The following is a 13,959-nucleotide window of genomic DNA, read 5'->3' as shown; positions in this document are numbered from 1 at the left end:
ACGTGTAACATCGGAATGACAGATGTTAACGGTGATGTACTGTTAGGCGTGTACACTGCCTGGTCACACATCAGACTCGTCAGTGTACGCAGATGAATCGTGGATAAAATATATTTAAATGTCCGCGAAAGTCATATTTGGCTATATTTTTGCTGATTTCAGACCTGTATACACATTTCCTGGGACTTTGCATAGATCAGAAGCATTTTTGAGGGTGTTCTTGATATCGTTTAATGGGTGTTTTTCCCATTCACCGCCATTTTGTCCTCCTGCTGATGGTCACAAACTCACAATTTGTTTTCAAAAAAGTCTTTCCCCTTTTTCCTTTTTCACCCAATTTGGAATGCCCAATTCCCAATGCACATTTAAGTCCTTGTGGTCACGTAGTGACTCGCCTCAATCCAGGTGGTGGAGGACGAATCCCGGCTGCCTCCAAGTCTGAGACCGTCAACCCACGCATCTTATCACCTGGCTTGTTGAGTGCATTGCCACGGAGACATAGCGCACGTAGAGGCTTCACGCCATCCATCGCGGCATCCAGGCTCAACTCACCATGCGCCCAACCGAGAACAAACCACATTATAGTGACCACGATTAGGATACCCCATGTGACTCAACCGTCCCTAGCAACCAGGCCAATTTGGTTGCTTAGGAGACCTGGCTGGAGTCACTCAACTCCATGTCAAACTTGCAAACTCCATGGGTGGTTGTCAGCATCTTCACCACTGAGCTACCCAGGCCCCCAACACTTATTTTTAACTATATTACTCACACTGTGTATGTTATTATATCAAAACTAGTGGTCGACCGAAATGGGTTTGTCAATGGCTGATACCAACATCTAGAGAGCAGGATGGCTGATATACTGTAAATACAGATAAACGTAATACAAAAAACAGAGAGTGTTGACTGTCCATTTAGAAATCTATTGGTAGATTTTGGAACATACACAAGGTAATGTTTACACTTCTGTTAATTGGCCAAGCGAACATGGTTATCGGCAGATGCTGATAATTGCAAAATGGGCAAATATCGCCCGGTTAATCGGTCTGGCCAATATATCGGTCTGTCATTAATCAAAACACTTACTCTAACGCATCATTTGAAAAGTAATACATTTTTACAGACCCACTTACATTTACACGCTTATTCTAACATGATTATCACTGTAGCTCACTGATAGAGTGTTGGACTTTGGACTTGGAAACCGAGCCTCGAGCCCAGCCAAGGATGTGTGAAGCCAAAGTGCCATAGAAGTGACACAAAATTATGTGGTTGCTTCAGTAAATGTGCTTTCGATGTCGAATTTGCTTTTAAAACACTAGCAGTTAGGTTTAGGCATTGTTTAAGGGTAAGGATGTTTTGTTTACCTCTTATTTTTTCTTTTTGAACACTATAAGTTAGATTTAGGTTAAGGTTTTAGATTAAGGAGAGTCTTGTCTGAGTACAACCTCATTTCACTCACTTTTGGTGCCCCCCGATGGACATTTCACTAGAAAACCCTTGTTAGTGCCCTTGTCTTCAACCAGACCCCTAGACTACACCTTGACATTGCACATTGTTTTCCAGCTTCTCCCGCACTAACATTCCCTAAACGTTCTCATCCAACCAAAATAACAAAATAAATTGATTTGGAACTATATTAGGAACATTATCAGCTGGAGAGTGATGTAACCTCATCGTCTGAGTTGCTTGTTCATGCAGACAGATGTGGCAACCTTCACTGATCCATTTCTCATAGAGTAAAGAGTGCAGTGTTTTGCTGGTATTTCTTGGACTCTGCTTATCATGTTGACAAATCCTTGAAGCAGCCATTAATCAAAGATGTTTGATTGGAAAGGACTTATCTGTGGGCTTTGGCTCTGATTCAGTCAGACTCTCTGATGTGTCTCTTTCTCTCTCTCTCAGACTGCTGAGCTCAATCAAACCGGGTCTTGTGAAGAAGATAAACAGGCTGCCCACTCCTGTAGCTGCCCTGGTAAGGACTTTTATCCACCTTCATTGTATTCTTCTGTCATTCCTCATAGGCTAGCTGAAAGGTCATCTCACAGGCCAGACTTTTTGTTATCTGCAAAGTTTATGTTTTTGATGCTGTCATATGTTGATTTGTACGTTGCATTGTCAATGCAAATGTTTGATATGTGTGAAAGAACTTCTTTACATACGAATACCTACAGATATTAATGAAATTATGTAGGAATCTTGATTAAAGATGAAATGCCATGAAACATGATACTTGTGTGTACCAACCAGTGGACTGATAGAAACTTGTCTGTAGCAGTAAGTCAATCAGATTGAAACCGGTGTTTTCAGCCAGCTTTTTGCATTATTTTGTTCAATATGCATCAAACGGTCTATGAAAACCTGCTCGCTAGCCATCTAAGTCTGAGACTATCTGAATGGTGATGAATAAACTGATACTTTGGCCTATAAAATATGGCAAATAAGTTTTATTACTGTTTACCCAAGAATATATAAACAGACAGTAAAAGGAGTCATTTTGCAGTGGTGATACAGTTTTGCTTTATATTCTTCACTTTTCTCTTATACTTTCACTATAATTACTTTGATTTTTAGTATCCACAGCAAAGGTTTTCTTGGATGCCTTTCAGAAAGCTTTAAACAAATGTTTGTCTCCACTAGAATAATTTTTTTTATGTTTCTGAAGATACTGAAACATTTTAAAAAGTCAATTCCATGCATCTTATCCCACGTAAAATCACCTTATGTTTATATAGACATGAGACATAGTTATTATCATATACTAAACTTAAACTAAGACAAACACTGATAAAAAAAATTGTAAACTAAAATAAACAGTTTACACAAAATAAAGGAAATACTAATAACTAAACAGTGGATGAAAATAAAATAATAAAAAAATCGATTTTCTTGTCAACAATATTCCATGGTGGAATAGTGTGACTTGGTTATCAGTAGCGGCTCATTACCACAGATATAGGTGAGGCAGCCCCCTCCCCCCCAATATTTTGTTTTTTCTTGATTGTTTTCACTCGTTCATCTCATTTATCTAAAACTGAGCTTTTTCAGCTTTTAACATTAAGTGATGCTATTCTTTGATAGAAATGATAGAAAATAAGGCAAACCTTAAATCGCAGTGACATTTTTCTGCTGATTGCGTCCGCTTGTTTTGAAGATAGCGAGCATCATGGTGCATGTAAACTGTGCATGATCTTTGACCTCCTGATTAAGCCACACCCCACTTGATGTTGTCAGACTTGAAACTCCGCCCCATGTCAAAACAGTGCCACATAGTGTAGTGCAAAAACAAATGAAGCGCAAAGGGAAAGAGGTACCCCGAACATTAAAAGGAGCATTGCAAAGAAAAAATACTTTGTTTTGCAATACTTCATTTTTTGGCAACATATTGTCTCCATTATTTTAGCTGTCGGGTTCAATTTGTTGGGAAATATCAGGCTTCTGCACTTTGTCCACTATTACGTCATGTTTGTAAACAAAGAAAAAGTTTGGCCGAATTATGTGCTCTCATATTTATGGGCTCATAAACTGCAAATTGCTTGCTGAGGAAGTTGTTAATGAAAAAGTACCAGAGAGGAAGACATCTGTTACGAGTTTGATTCATCTTCTTGACTTTATTTGTGGCACAGTTTTGGTAGCTTGATGTTGCGAAAGCTGTACTGTCACTATCTGCATTAGTGCGTTTACCTAGTTCAACGGCAAAATGGATATTAGTCAAAATGTCAAACTCTAAACTCAGTAAATTATCATGAGGCCTGAACGCTGTTTCCTGGAATTCAGACTCAAATGAATCCACCTCTTTCTCGCATTCTCTCTCGCATTCTCTCTCTCTCTCTCTCTCTCTGTTCACCTCCTTTTGTCCCAAACTCCTCTCACATCAATGATGTGCCTGTATATCCCAGGAGGAGTTGCCCAGGAACCCCTACTCTCCTCTACTCAACTCTTTAGTGAATGAAAACAAGTATGCGCTCAAGAGAGGGGGTGGCACAACTTGTTTTTATTTCACCATGCTTTTGGTTGATCAAGAATGAAGCATTATAGAAAGGGGTCATTCCAATTGTAGTACATGTCCATATCCTTCTCATATGTATTAACATGTTGGATAAAATATTAAAGACAATATTTGAACTTCTAAAATGAAAAACTGGTATTTAATTTAATTAATCAAAATAAATTTTGTTTTCTGAACAGATTTCTGAATAAGCCCCCCATCTGCTGTTGGTCAAACAAAGAGATAGCCCCGCCTCCAACTCATGCCATTGGTTGAGTAATGTTGTTGGGGTGGTGCTAATTGGGTCACTCAAAACAAACAGAGCATTTTTATAGCGCAACAGAAACACAATGTTTACAGTAAAATTAACCTACAGTATGAATGGCATACTAATAGTGTCTCTGCATATTAAGCTGGGATAGGAGAAAGTATTATAGCACTAAAAAAGTTACATATTTCAGCTTTTACAAAAAATAAAAAGGCCAGTTCTTTAATGGTGAAATCTTCCAGAAAATGACATCATTTTGGTGGGAAACCATCAGCATAAACACCAGTAAGTAATAGCAATGATTCTGTTGTGTTTTGAATTCTGTTTAAAAAAAAATCTCATCTTGTTTTATAAAATTACATTCCAATTTAGTGTTTAGATTTATGCAGTTACATTTAATTATAAAATTCCATCTAATTGAATTTAGCAATCTTTAATAAAATGCATTAAAAAAATATGACATTAATTTAATTAACACAAATTAATTTGATGGAATTTAGTCATAAAAAATTGAAATGTGTAAAATCTTAAAAATAAAATAAAATATGTTTTGGAGTGTACATAAATCTGTAATATAATAATATAAAAAACTCAAAAAATTATTTAAAATATATAAATGTAATTCCTTTTGACACCCTGGTTTAAATTCTCAATACCTAACTTTAGCTAACTTATCCATAGCTAACTTTAGTGAATACATTTCCTTTATTTTAGTCCTGTTTGATTTCATCATGATAATTGTCTTGCCATTGCATAAATAAGTTATGATTAGGGATGCACCGATGTATCGGCTGCCGATATTTATCGGCCAATTATTTACCAAATTAAAACCATTAAGCATGTAAACTCTGATATGAAAAACTGATTGTTTTATTTATAATTGATTAGCAACACACTGTAAAAACTGAGTTCAAATGCACAACCCAGAAAAAATAATAGATAAAATATGTAGAAGCTTTGGCACTCCTAAGAACATGTAATATTTAATTTGTATTTTGTCTCGTTCTCATGTTAATGTGGAAAAAACTGCAAGATGGACGTGAGAGTTGTTAAAGCGTCACTTATCTATAGGCTACATGATTAGGAAACCATTCAATAACCAGCAGATTTTAACTTCTGAGTCATTGGGATGATATCCATTATGCTGCATGATTGATTGATTGAATTAAGATTGAAATTGCAATATGGTTTTGTGCGATTAATAACCCTTAAAAGTCTGCTTTTTAAACTGCAAAAACAGAAGTGCAAAAATGTTTTAGAATTACATAATAACCTTTTTATATCAATCATCATGTTGTAATTGTTTGTATTTTTGTATCTTTTTATCTTGTATTTATCTTTCACTGTTGCTCTCTTACAATGTAGGCCCGTCATGTGTTCAACAGATACAATGTTCACTGGAAATGATTTATTGGTATAACAGTGAAAAAGATTTTGTACCCCTTTGTACATTGGTTAAGCATTTCTAAGAAAATCAGTGATCTGATGACAAAATAATGTAAGTTTCAAAATATCGATAACGGTATTGACCTATACTTTTTGGTTAAAATCGGTATCTATACTGGCCCAACATTTACATATCTGTTAGGGTTATCTTGTCTTGTTTTACCGTTGCCCCTTTGGTTTCCATTTTTGTCCCTTTTGTTTTCCATAGGTTCACTTTTGTCCCTTGTTTAGCTCCACTGTCTCACTAGTCTATTGTTTAGAGAACTACACTTCCCAGTATCCACCTGTCATCATCACTGCCATTTTGTGTCATTGTTCACACCTGTTTATCATTTGTAATCATCCTGTCCTTGTGTATTTATATCCTGGTTTTTGGTTCAGTCCTTGTCTTTCGTTGAATGTTGTTAGCCCGGTGTGTGTTCCCTGCCTGTATTTTCTGTGTTATGTTTATTTCCCCATTGAGGGTTTTCCTTTGTGTTTTTGTGTTTCAATAAAGTAAAGCTTGCACCTAGATCTGCTCTCCTCGTCTGCCTTCACTGTCTGCATTCGTAACAATATCGTTGCATCCTTAGTTATGATTAATGAAGTTTAGGTATCTGAGCTTAACCAGAGCATATTTATGCTTCCTTAAATAGTGAAGCACTTTGGGTCAACTTCTGTTGTTGTAAATGTGCTTTAGAAATAAACACAAATAAATGTTTCTCCCCAATTTGGAATGTCCAATTCCCAATGCGCAGTGGTGGCGTTGTCAATCCGTGTGGCGAAGGATGAATCTCAGTTGCCTCCGTGTCTGAGACCGTCAATCTGAGGCTTCACAATATTCTCCACAGCATCCATGCACAACTCATCACATGTTCCACCGAGAGCAAGAACCACACATTATAGCACCCACGAGGAGGTTACCCCATGTGACTCTACCCTCCCTAGCAACCGGGTCAATTTGGTTGCTTTGGTGACCTGGCTAGAGTCACTCAGCACACACTGGACTCGAGCTCATGACTCCACGGGTGGTAGTCAGCGTCAATACTCACTGAGCTACCCAGGCCTCCCATAAATATGACTATTTTTTAAGTTACAGAGTTCAAAAAGTACGGCATAACAGGAATAACCAATGGTTAGTAAGTGTGGGACGTACATAGCGAACTTACAGCAGCCTGAGGAAGATGTTGTAAAATAAAGAGAATGAAAAACAGTGAAAATTACAGGTGTCAATCACCCCAGGGTTCAAAATGAGTGTTTGAAGGAAGTTTGCTTTGGCTGGGCCACTTCCTCTCCCTTCTGTCATTCATTTACTAGATCAGTCTTATCTTCCTCATCTACTAATTAGTGCCGCCACCCCTTCTATGACTCATAACAGACTTGGGTAATTACACGCCTGCATTCTTCAACACTCTCTCTATCGCTCTCTCGGCTTTGCTTCCTCTGTCTTACTGTGATCCCAGAGCTACAATTACTCCAGAATATCTTATTGCACATTAAAGCCCTGGAATGCTTTCTCTTGCCCGTTATGTCAGACAAGATCTTTCATGTTTTTATCACAATAGCTCTGTTCCAAAACCTAGTGAGCTGCCTACTTAGACATCAGGGGCATTTTCTTCAGGGAGGCAAGGGTGGCAGTGCATTCCATGTAAAATTAGGATGAGAAAATGGTACTGTCGGATGAGAAAAACGTAATATAAATGAAATGCAAGATCTAATAGTGTGTAAACCACTTATTTGTCTCAAGTGATACTGTCCAGCAGCAGCTGGTACTTTTCAAAAAATTGGGAAGCATGTGTCTGCAATGTTGCTCTCAAAGCTGATCAAACTGCTACACAAACAGTGACATTTCTAGCGCAGCGAGTAAAGTCGCTGACAGTCACCCCTGGAGTCACAAGTTCGAAACCAGGGCATGCTGAGTGACTCCAGCCAGGTCTTCTAAGCAACCAAATTGGCCCGGTTGCTATGTAGGGTAGAGTCACATGGGGTAACATCCTCGTGGTCACCATAATGTGGTTAGCTCTCAGTGGGGCACATGGTGAGTTGTGCATGGATGCCGCGGAGAATAGTGTGCCTCCACACGCGCTATGTCTCTGTGGTAACACGCTCAACAATCCACGTGATAAGATGCGCGTATCTCAGAAGTGGAGGCAACTCCGCCATCTGGATTGAGACTAGTCAATTTGTTTATTTTTCTGTGGCTTTGCACTGGATTGCACCGCCTAATGTTACATTTCATTGGTCGAAACTTTTGTGTATTACTGATCCACATTACTAAACATAATATGATCTGATGTAATGTTATTGTGCCATGCCACTCAGGATTTTCGCTTTCAGGAAGGATAGACAAATTACTAAACATCCAAGAGTGCAGTCAAGAGAAATAAATATAGATAAATATTAATTGTATATTTAGAACAATATAAATTATAAGCAAGCATTGCTTATAACAATGCATCCTTGGAAATCCAGCAAAAGCTTTGTAATATTGCTTTGGTTTCTCCTAATGAATTTAATTTTATCGGCCATATGGCGCAGGAGCTTTTGACTTAACATGAAATATTTCAAAGCAAAATGGCAGAACTTGAATTATTGCATTAATAGGCTGAAGTCTGTCACCTTCTGGAAGCATGCATTGATTGTGGGTCTGTTTGGCACTATTGTAGAAGTGCAAAGAATTGTACACAAACACTGTAATCTCCTGCATCATAATAAAACAGGTTAACTCCCCTTTCCTCTTCCTGTTTTTGGTTAATGCTGCTTTTGGCACTCTACATACAAAAACAACATGCTATTTTATAATGTACTGTACTGTACTGTAGAGGGGTCTGAAGTTTGTTTAGGCTTACTGTTTCATTTAAACTACTAAAGTATAATAAGGTCGTTTCTCAGTTCCTGGCTGCGTGCTCGTACAGGGCAACATGCTTTCTGTACCTGAAGTGCATACCTGAAATGTTTTCAAGATTTTGTCAGAGTTTACAGAAGGACTGTAAATTGATGGATGTTATCAGCTCTTATCAAATAGTCATGAAGTTATGAATCAGCCTTAAAATTAATTTGAATCCTACATATTTCCAAGAGTTTTTTTTAAAGGTTTGGAATGTTCTGCCAAAGTTTTAAGTCCTCGTAACTGTATGTTCAAACCACAAAAATGCACAAATACATGCATAAATCTTGTGTTGCTACATTATTATATCAACCATATGTGCATATTAGCTTATATGTGCTCTTTCTTTGTACAGTAGTTTAGTTGGAAACACACATAAGATGAAAGGTTCAGACCTACTTGTGCAAAAATAGTGCGCCTGCAGAAAAGACCTACTTAGACCAGCATAGACCCTTGCAGGTCATAGTTAGGTTTAAGCTGGTTGGGTGCTGGATTTGGTGTTCCTTTGCTCATGCTATTACAAGGTGTTAGGTGTTGAATTGACCCTCCACTAAGCCACACCCCCTTAGTTATTGTTGCTCATGCTATTACAAGTTGCATACTTGTAAAAAAATAAAAAATTTAAATAAAAAGGGGACTTCTTCAAATTTGTGATAGGCCTACTTTTACTTTCAACATTGTTTTGAGCCACAATGACCTTTCATTTTTGTTTTAAGCAGTTTTTGAATTACTTTCCCATAAAGTGTTTATAAATTACATCATTAACCAAATTTTCATGAACATATGCATTTTTGCTAATATTGCCCACACCTATTCTTTACCAAACAAAGATACCATCCTGTTATACTGACACCATCTGTCTTCAAGTTTCTTCAAAAGGTTCTTTGCAGCACTTTTGGTCAGTTCTTTCTTATCAAAAACATGATTCGTTGGCTATATTGTTCTTTGGAGATTACAAAAGTTCTTGATGTCATATTATAGGTCCTTTAGATCAGTGTATTGGTTCTAGGTATATCGTTCATTAACAGAGGAAAAATGAGGTTCTCCGGTACAAAGATGGCTTTCTAAAGAAAGGTTCTCCTCTGGCATGAGGCTGTAAAAACATTTTTTGGTACTAATTTGGACATTGCCCTGTCCTGCAGCCTATTTCCTCCCTATATCAACTGTGTACTTCTCATTTTTCCTGTTTCTCCATCATCAACATTTTTGTTAGCTCGCCAGTTCCAGACAGTTTATGCAGGTGTCAGCGCATTGTTTACATGCAAGCATGTTTTTCTTGGCTGGGAGGCTGTATGGATGGAGGTGAAGGAAAAAGGGAGGAATTCTGTGTATTATCTTGAGGCATGACTGCTATAAGGCCAATATTACATTCAGCTGTTCCAATGCTGACAGGTGCAAAAATCCAAGCGTACAAAAATGTTAGCAATTTTACATTTTGAAACATTAGTCACTTTCAACTTGGCAATGTCACATCCATTCTCCATGTCAGTTTATCAAATTACTGCCCTGCTAAAGGTGCCATGGCCAACGCTAAGTGCTGTTATTTTTAAATGGAAACGTCTAGTAACAACATTAGTGCAGCAATGAAGTGATATGTCATGCAAGCTAACAAAATAGAACTGTTAAGTACTTTAAGGTAGCATATAAACACCTTCCTTTGCAACACTTGCAAATCTTTGAAAGATTTGTGGTCGGAATGAGCTATGAAGCTATGCAAGACAAGAGAACTGTACATATGCATACATAACTAGAAGTGTCACTTAAGATAACAATGTCTTCAGGGTGTTATTAGGGGTAAGGTTTATTAACTACCTTAATATCAAAACAATAGAAGTCTATGCTTTGTGCTTGTTTAGATAGCGAAGTCAGTGTTTATATGTGTGCGGACAATTTGAGGCCTAAAGTAGGCAAGTCTTGAGGCTGTTGTATTAGCCGTATTCATTAAAATTGGGTTATTTACAGTATCCCATATATTTTAAGCGTATGACTAGTCACTGGAATAATTTTGCTTCATGTGTATCTTTATTTTATTCATTTTCATGGCAATACAGATGCAATAAAGTTAGGAAGTATGACAAGTCAAATTAGAGTCTTTTGTTTTATATCTTGGTGGCAATTAATTTAGCTAAGAAGTGAAACCCCTACCTATATATAGCATATTAATTAGCAGAAAAGTCCATTATTCTGCACACTGACCTCCTGTACACCAGAGGGCAGCATATTACAGCTAGTCAAATATTCTTGGTTATTATTCAAGCATTATTATGTTGGTGGTGTGGTCATATTAAGTTTTGTTAATGAATTAAATAATTGTTAAAGTTTAAAGTCATCTCGATCAAAGAAGAAAAGATTAGGACTGTTGTAGATGATAGATTAGGACCATTCTAATATCTCATAGTTACAAAGCAAAGACATCCACTGAGGAAATGACTTATGGTAAATTCTACTCAATTACTATTATATCTAATTTTAACATTGCTCAGTAAGGCCGATATATAACAATATATAAATAAAATAACAAATATTTTATTAAATGTAATATATATTATGTTTACTATACATAATATATTTAATACAATATTTAGATTTGTATTTAGATATTGAATATTTAAAATAATATATTATATTTATAAAATAATAATTATAATAATAATAATAAATTCCAGTTGTGTAAATAAAAATAATACCGTAATTGCAATATACAATGTAAAATAAAATACAATAAACTTTCAGCTAAATATATGATACAATATAATACAATATACAATATATTTCCCTCTCTCTCTCTCTCACGGGCATGAGATTGTGCTTCCAAAACAACATTGGGACAACAATCACTAGCGACAATAACTGTGCCACCCTTCCAGGTCCGCTAGAGAGAGTGGTTGAAAGAGAAAATGTAGAGCAGTGAAGGGTCTTGGACCTTTCACTTGTGCTGGGAACCAGAGAGGAGCGAAAGAAAGCAGTGGAGGAGAGCAGAACAGAGCGGATAAGAGAGCTCTAGTTGCATGCTTCAACAAAACATCCAGAATCACCTAAGAGAGAGAGAGAGAGAGAAAGGGGGAGAGAGGTATTCCTGCACCTGAATTAGAGTATGTGTTTACAAGCATAAACTAGCAACGAGAGAGAGAGAGAGAGAGAGAGAGAGAGAGAGAGAGAGAGAGAGAGAGAGAGAGAGAGAGAGAGAGAGAAAGTGTGTTTTGAATGTGCAGGCAGTGGGTGCCCAAAACCACTGGCGTCGGTTTGCCTCCCCTTTTGGTTTTTTAAATGATGTTAGTCTTGGCACTAAGTTTGTGCAGGATCCACTCATGTGTGTATGTGTTTTTAGGATAATGTGGCGCTCTTCCTGAAGGGTTGTGAGCAGTTGGGTTTGAAGGGCTCTCAGCTGTTTGATCCTGGAGATTTGCAAGACACCTCCACACGCACCTACAAGTAAGATGAATCTTTCTTCTTTACCCTGCTGTGTTTATGTGTTTGTATACGTTCATACATGTATGCTAACTTATGACATTTGACTTTAAACTTTAAAGAATTTTGTTTTGCATTGTTACTTGAATTGTGGTTTTCTTGATTGTTCCCAGATGTTTTGGTTTCCAATTCAAAAACAAACTTGATTATATTTATGTATAAAAATGAATATTACCTTGCTTCATTAAATAAGACATTTAACTGTATTGATCTGCATAGTTTGTGTTTTTTAAATATTTTAACCCACAGAAAATAAAAATCACTTGCTAGATATCTTGATTGTTTGATTGAGCACTACAACTACACATTATATGATGCTTAAGGTGCATACACTGGAAATTTTCCAGTGCTCTATGATATGTCTCTTCCCGCGTACAAGGACATTTTTAAGAAAAATACTGCGTGGAAAGGTGTATCTGAGATCACGGGGATTTTATGGACCCAGACAGACCGGCATTTGAATTTTAGCCACAGATAAACAGCCGCTATGGCAAACAGCACGCCTTGTTTCTCATTCATCTTTGATATAAAGCATTTTATGCACTGATTCCATTTATATTTAGTCTTTTCCCTCCAAAATGTTTGTTTTTAGTGGCAAGAAAAGAGATTCGCTGTCAACAGCAATGGAATGGCATCCGTGAATTTCATTTATAAACGTTACAAGGCAACCAGTAGTGGGAACACCCACTAGCGACTTCACCGCCAGCCACTGGCGACCTGCTGCGATAAAGTCGCTGGCAGTGTGTACGCACCTTTACCTTGTGAATTTGTTATTTTTTTTTTAAAATGTACAGTAATTTCAAATCAGATGATTGCAAAAGTTGAGACATGGGCAATTTATGACTAATAACAGTTTGACGAGTTTAAATAACAAATTGATGTGAAACAGTAGATGTTAAACAGGTGAGGCACTTGTGACATAATACTGTACACTATATAAGGAGCCTCCAAAAACAGCCTAGTCCTTCAAGAGCAAGGATCATTCAAGACTTGTGAATTTGCAATTTGTTATTTCACCCTCTACAGTGCACAATGTAGTTAAACGATTCAAGGATCTGGTCAAATCTTTGTGCGTTTAAGGGCAAGACGAAAACCACTTCTGAACGCACGTGATCTCTGATCCCTCAGACGTCACTGTCTTAAAAAACATCATTCATCTGTAATGGATATCATGAACATTGGCTTGGGATTACTTTAGTAAACCTTTGTTAGTCAACATCACTCGCCGCTGCATCCACAGATGCCAGTTAAGACTTTATTATGCAAAGCAGAAGCCATACATCAACACTGTCCAGAAGCACTGCCGACTTCTCTGGGCTCGGTCTCATCTAGGATGGTAAGTAGAACAGTGAAACTGTGTTTTTTGGTCAGAAGAGTCCACATTTGAAAAAAACAGCCTTAGAGGAAAAGGACGAGCATCAGCTCCAAAAGCCAGTGTCTGTATGGGCCAGGGGTGTGTCGGTGCCCATGGCATAGGTAACTCGCACATCTGTGAGAACACCATTAATGCAGACATTTATGTAAAAAGGTTGGAGCAACATATACTGCCATCCAGCCACGTCTTTTCCAGGGACGTCTCTGCATTTTCCAGCAGGACAACTTCAAACCACATACTGGCCGAAGTGTGAGTGTGAGTGCTAGATTGGCCTGCCTGCAGTCCTGACCTGCCTTCATTTGAGAATGTATGGCACATTATTAAGCACACCAACTGGCAAATTAGATACCGCACAATTGTGCAGCTAAAGACCTATATAATGGATGAATGGGGGAAAATTCAAATTTCTAAACCTAACAAACTTGCGTCTTCAGTGCCCAAATGCCTAGTAAGTGTTATTAGAAGAAATGGTGATGTTTCACTGTGGTAAACACTCGACTGTCCCAACTTTTTTGGAGTGTGTTGCAATCATCTAATTTGAAATG

General features: G+C 37.5%; 1 protein-coding gene across 5 annotated transcripts in view; it reads left to right on the top strand.

Moving 5' to 3' along the window:
* Positions 1-13,959, top strand: part of LOC127659685 (LIM and calponin homology domains-containing protein 1-like) — a 129,883-nt gene that overhangs the window by 53,016 nt on the left and 62,908 nt on the right. For all 5 annotated transcript variants that reach the window (XM_052149610.1, XM_052149613.1, XM_052149611.1 and 2 more), the window contains exons 3-4: positions 1,909-1,978; positions 11,900-12,003. In XM_052149610.1, coding sequence (XP_052005570.1) covers positions 1,909-1,978; positions 11,900-12,003 — 174 coding nt within the window. The remainder of the gene's footprint in view (positions 1-1,908; positions 1,979-11,899; positions 12,004-13,959) is intronic.

The sequence above is a fragment of the Xyrauchen texanus genome, chromosome 19 (genome assembly GCF_025860055.1).
Source record: "Xyrauchen texanus isolate HMW12.3.18 chromosome 19, RBS_HiC_50CHRs, whole genome shotgun sequence".
Lineage (NCBI taxonomy): Eukaryota > Metazoa > Chordata > Actinopteri > Cypriniformes > Catostomidae > Xyrauchen > Xyrauchen texanus.
The sequence above is the reverse complement of the archived record's forward strand: the minus strand, read 5'-3'. Positions and strand labels throughout refer to the sequence as shown.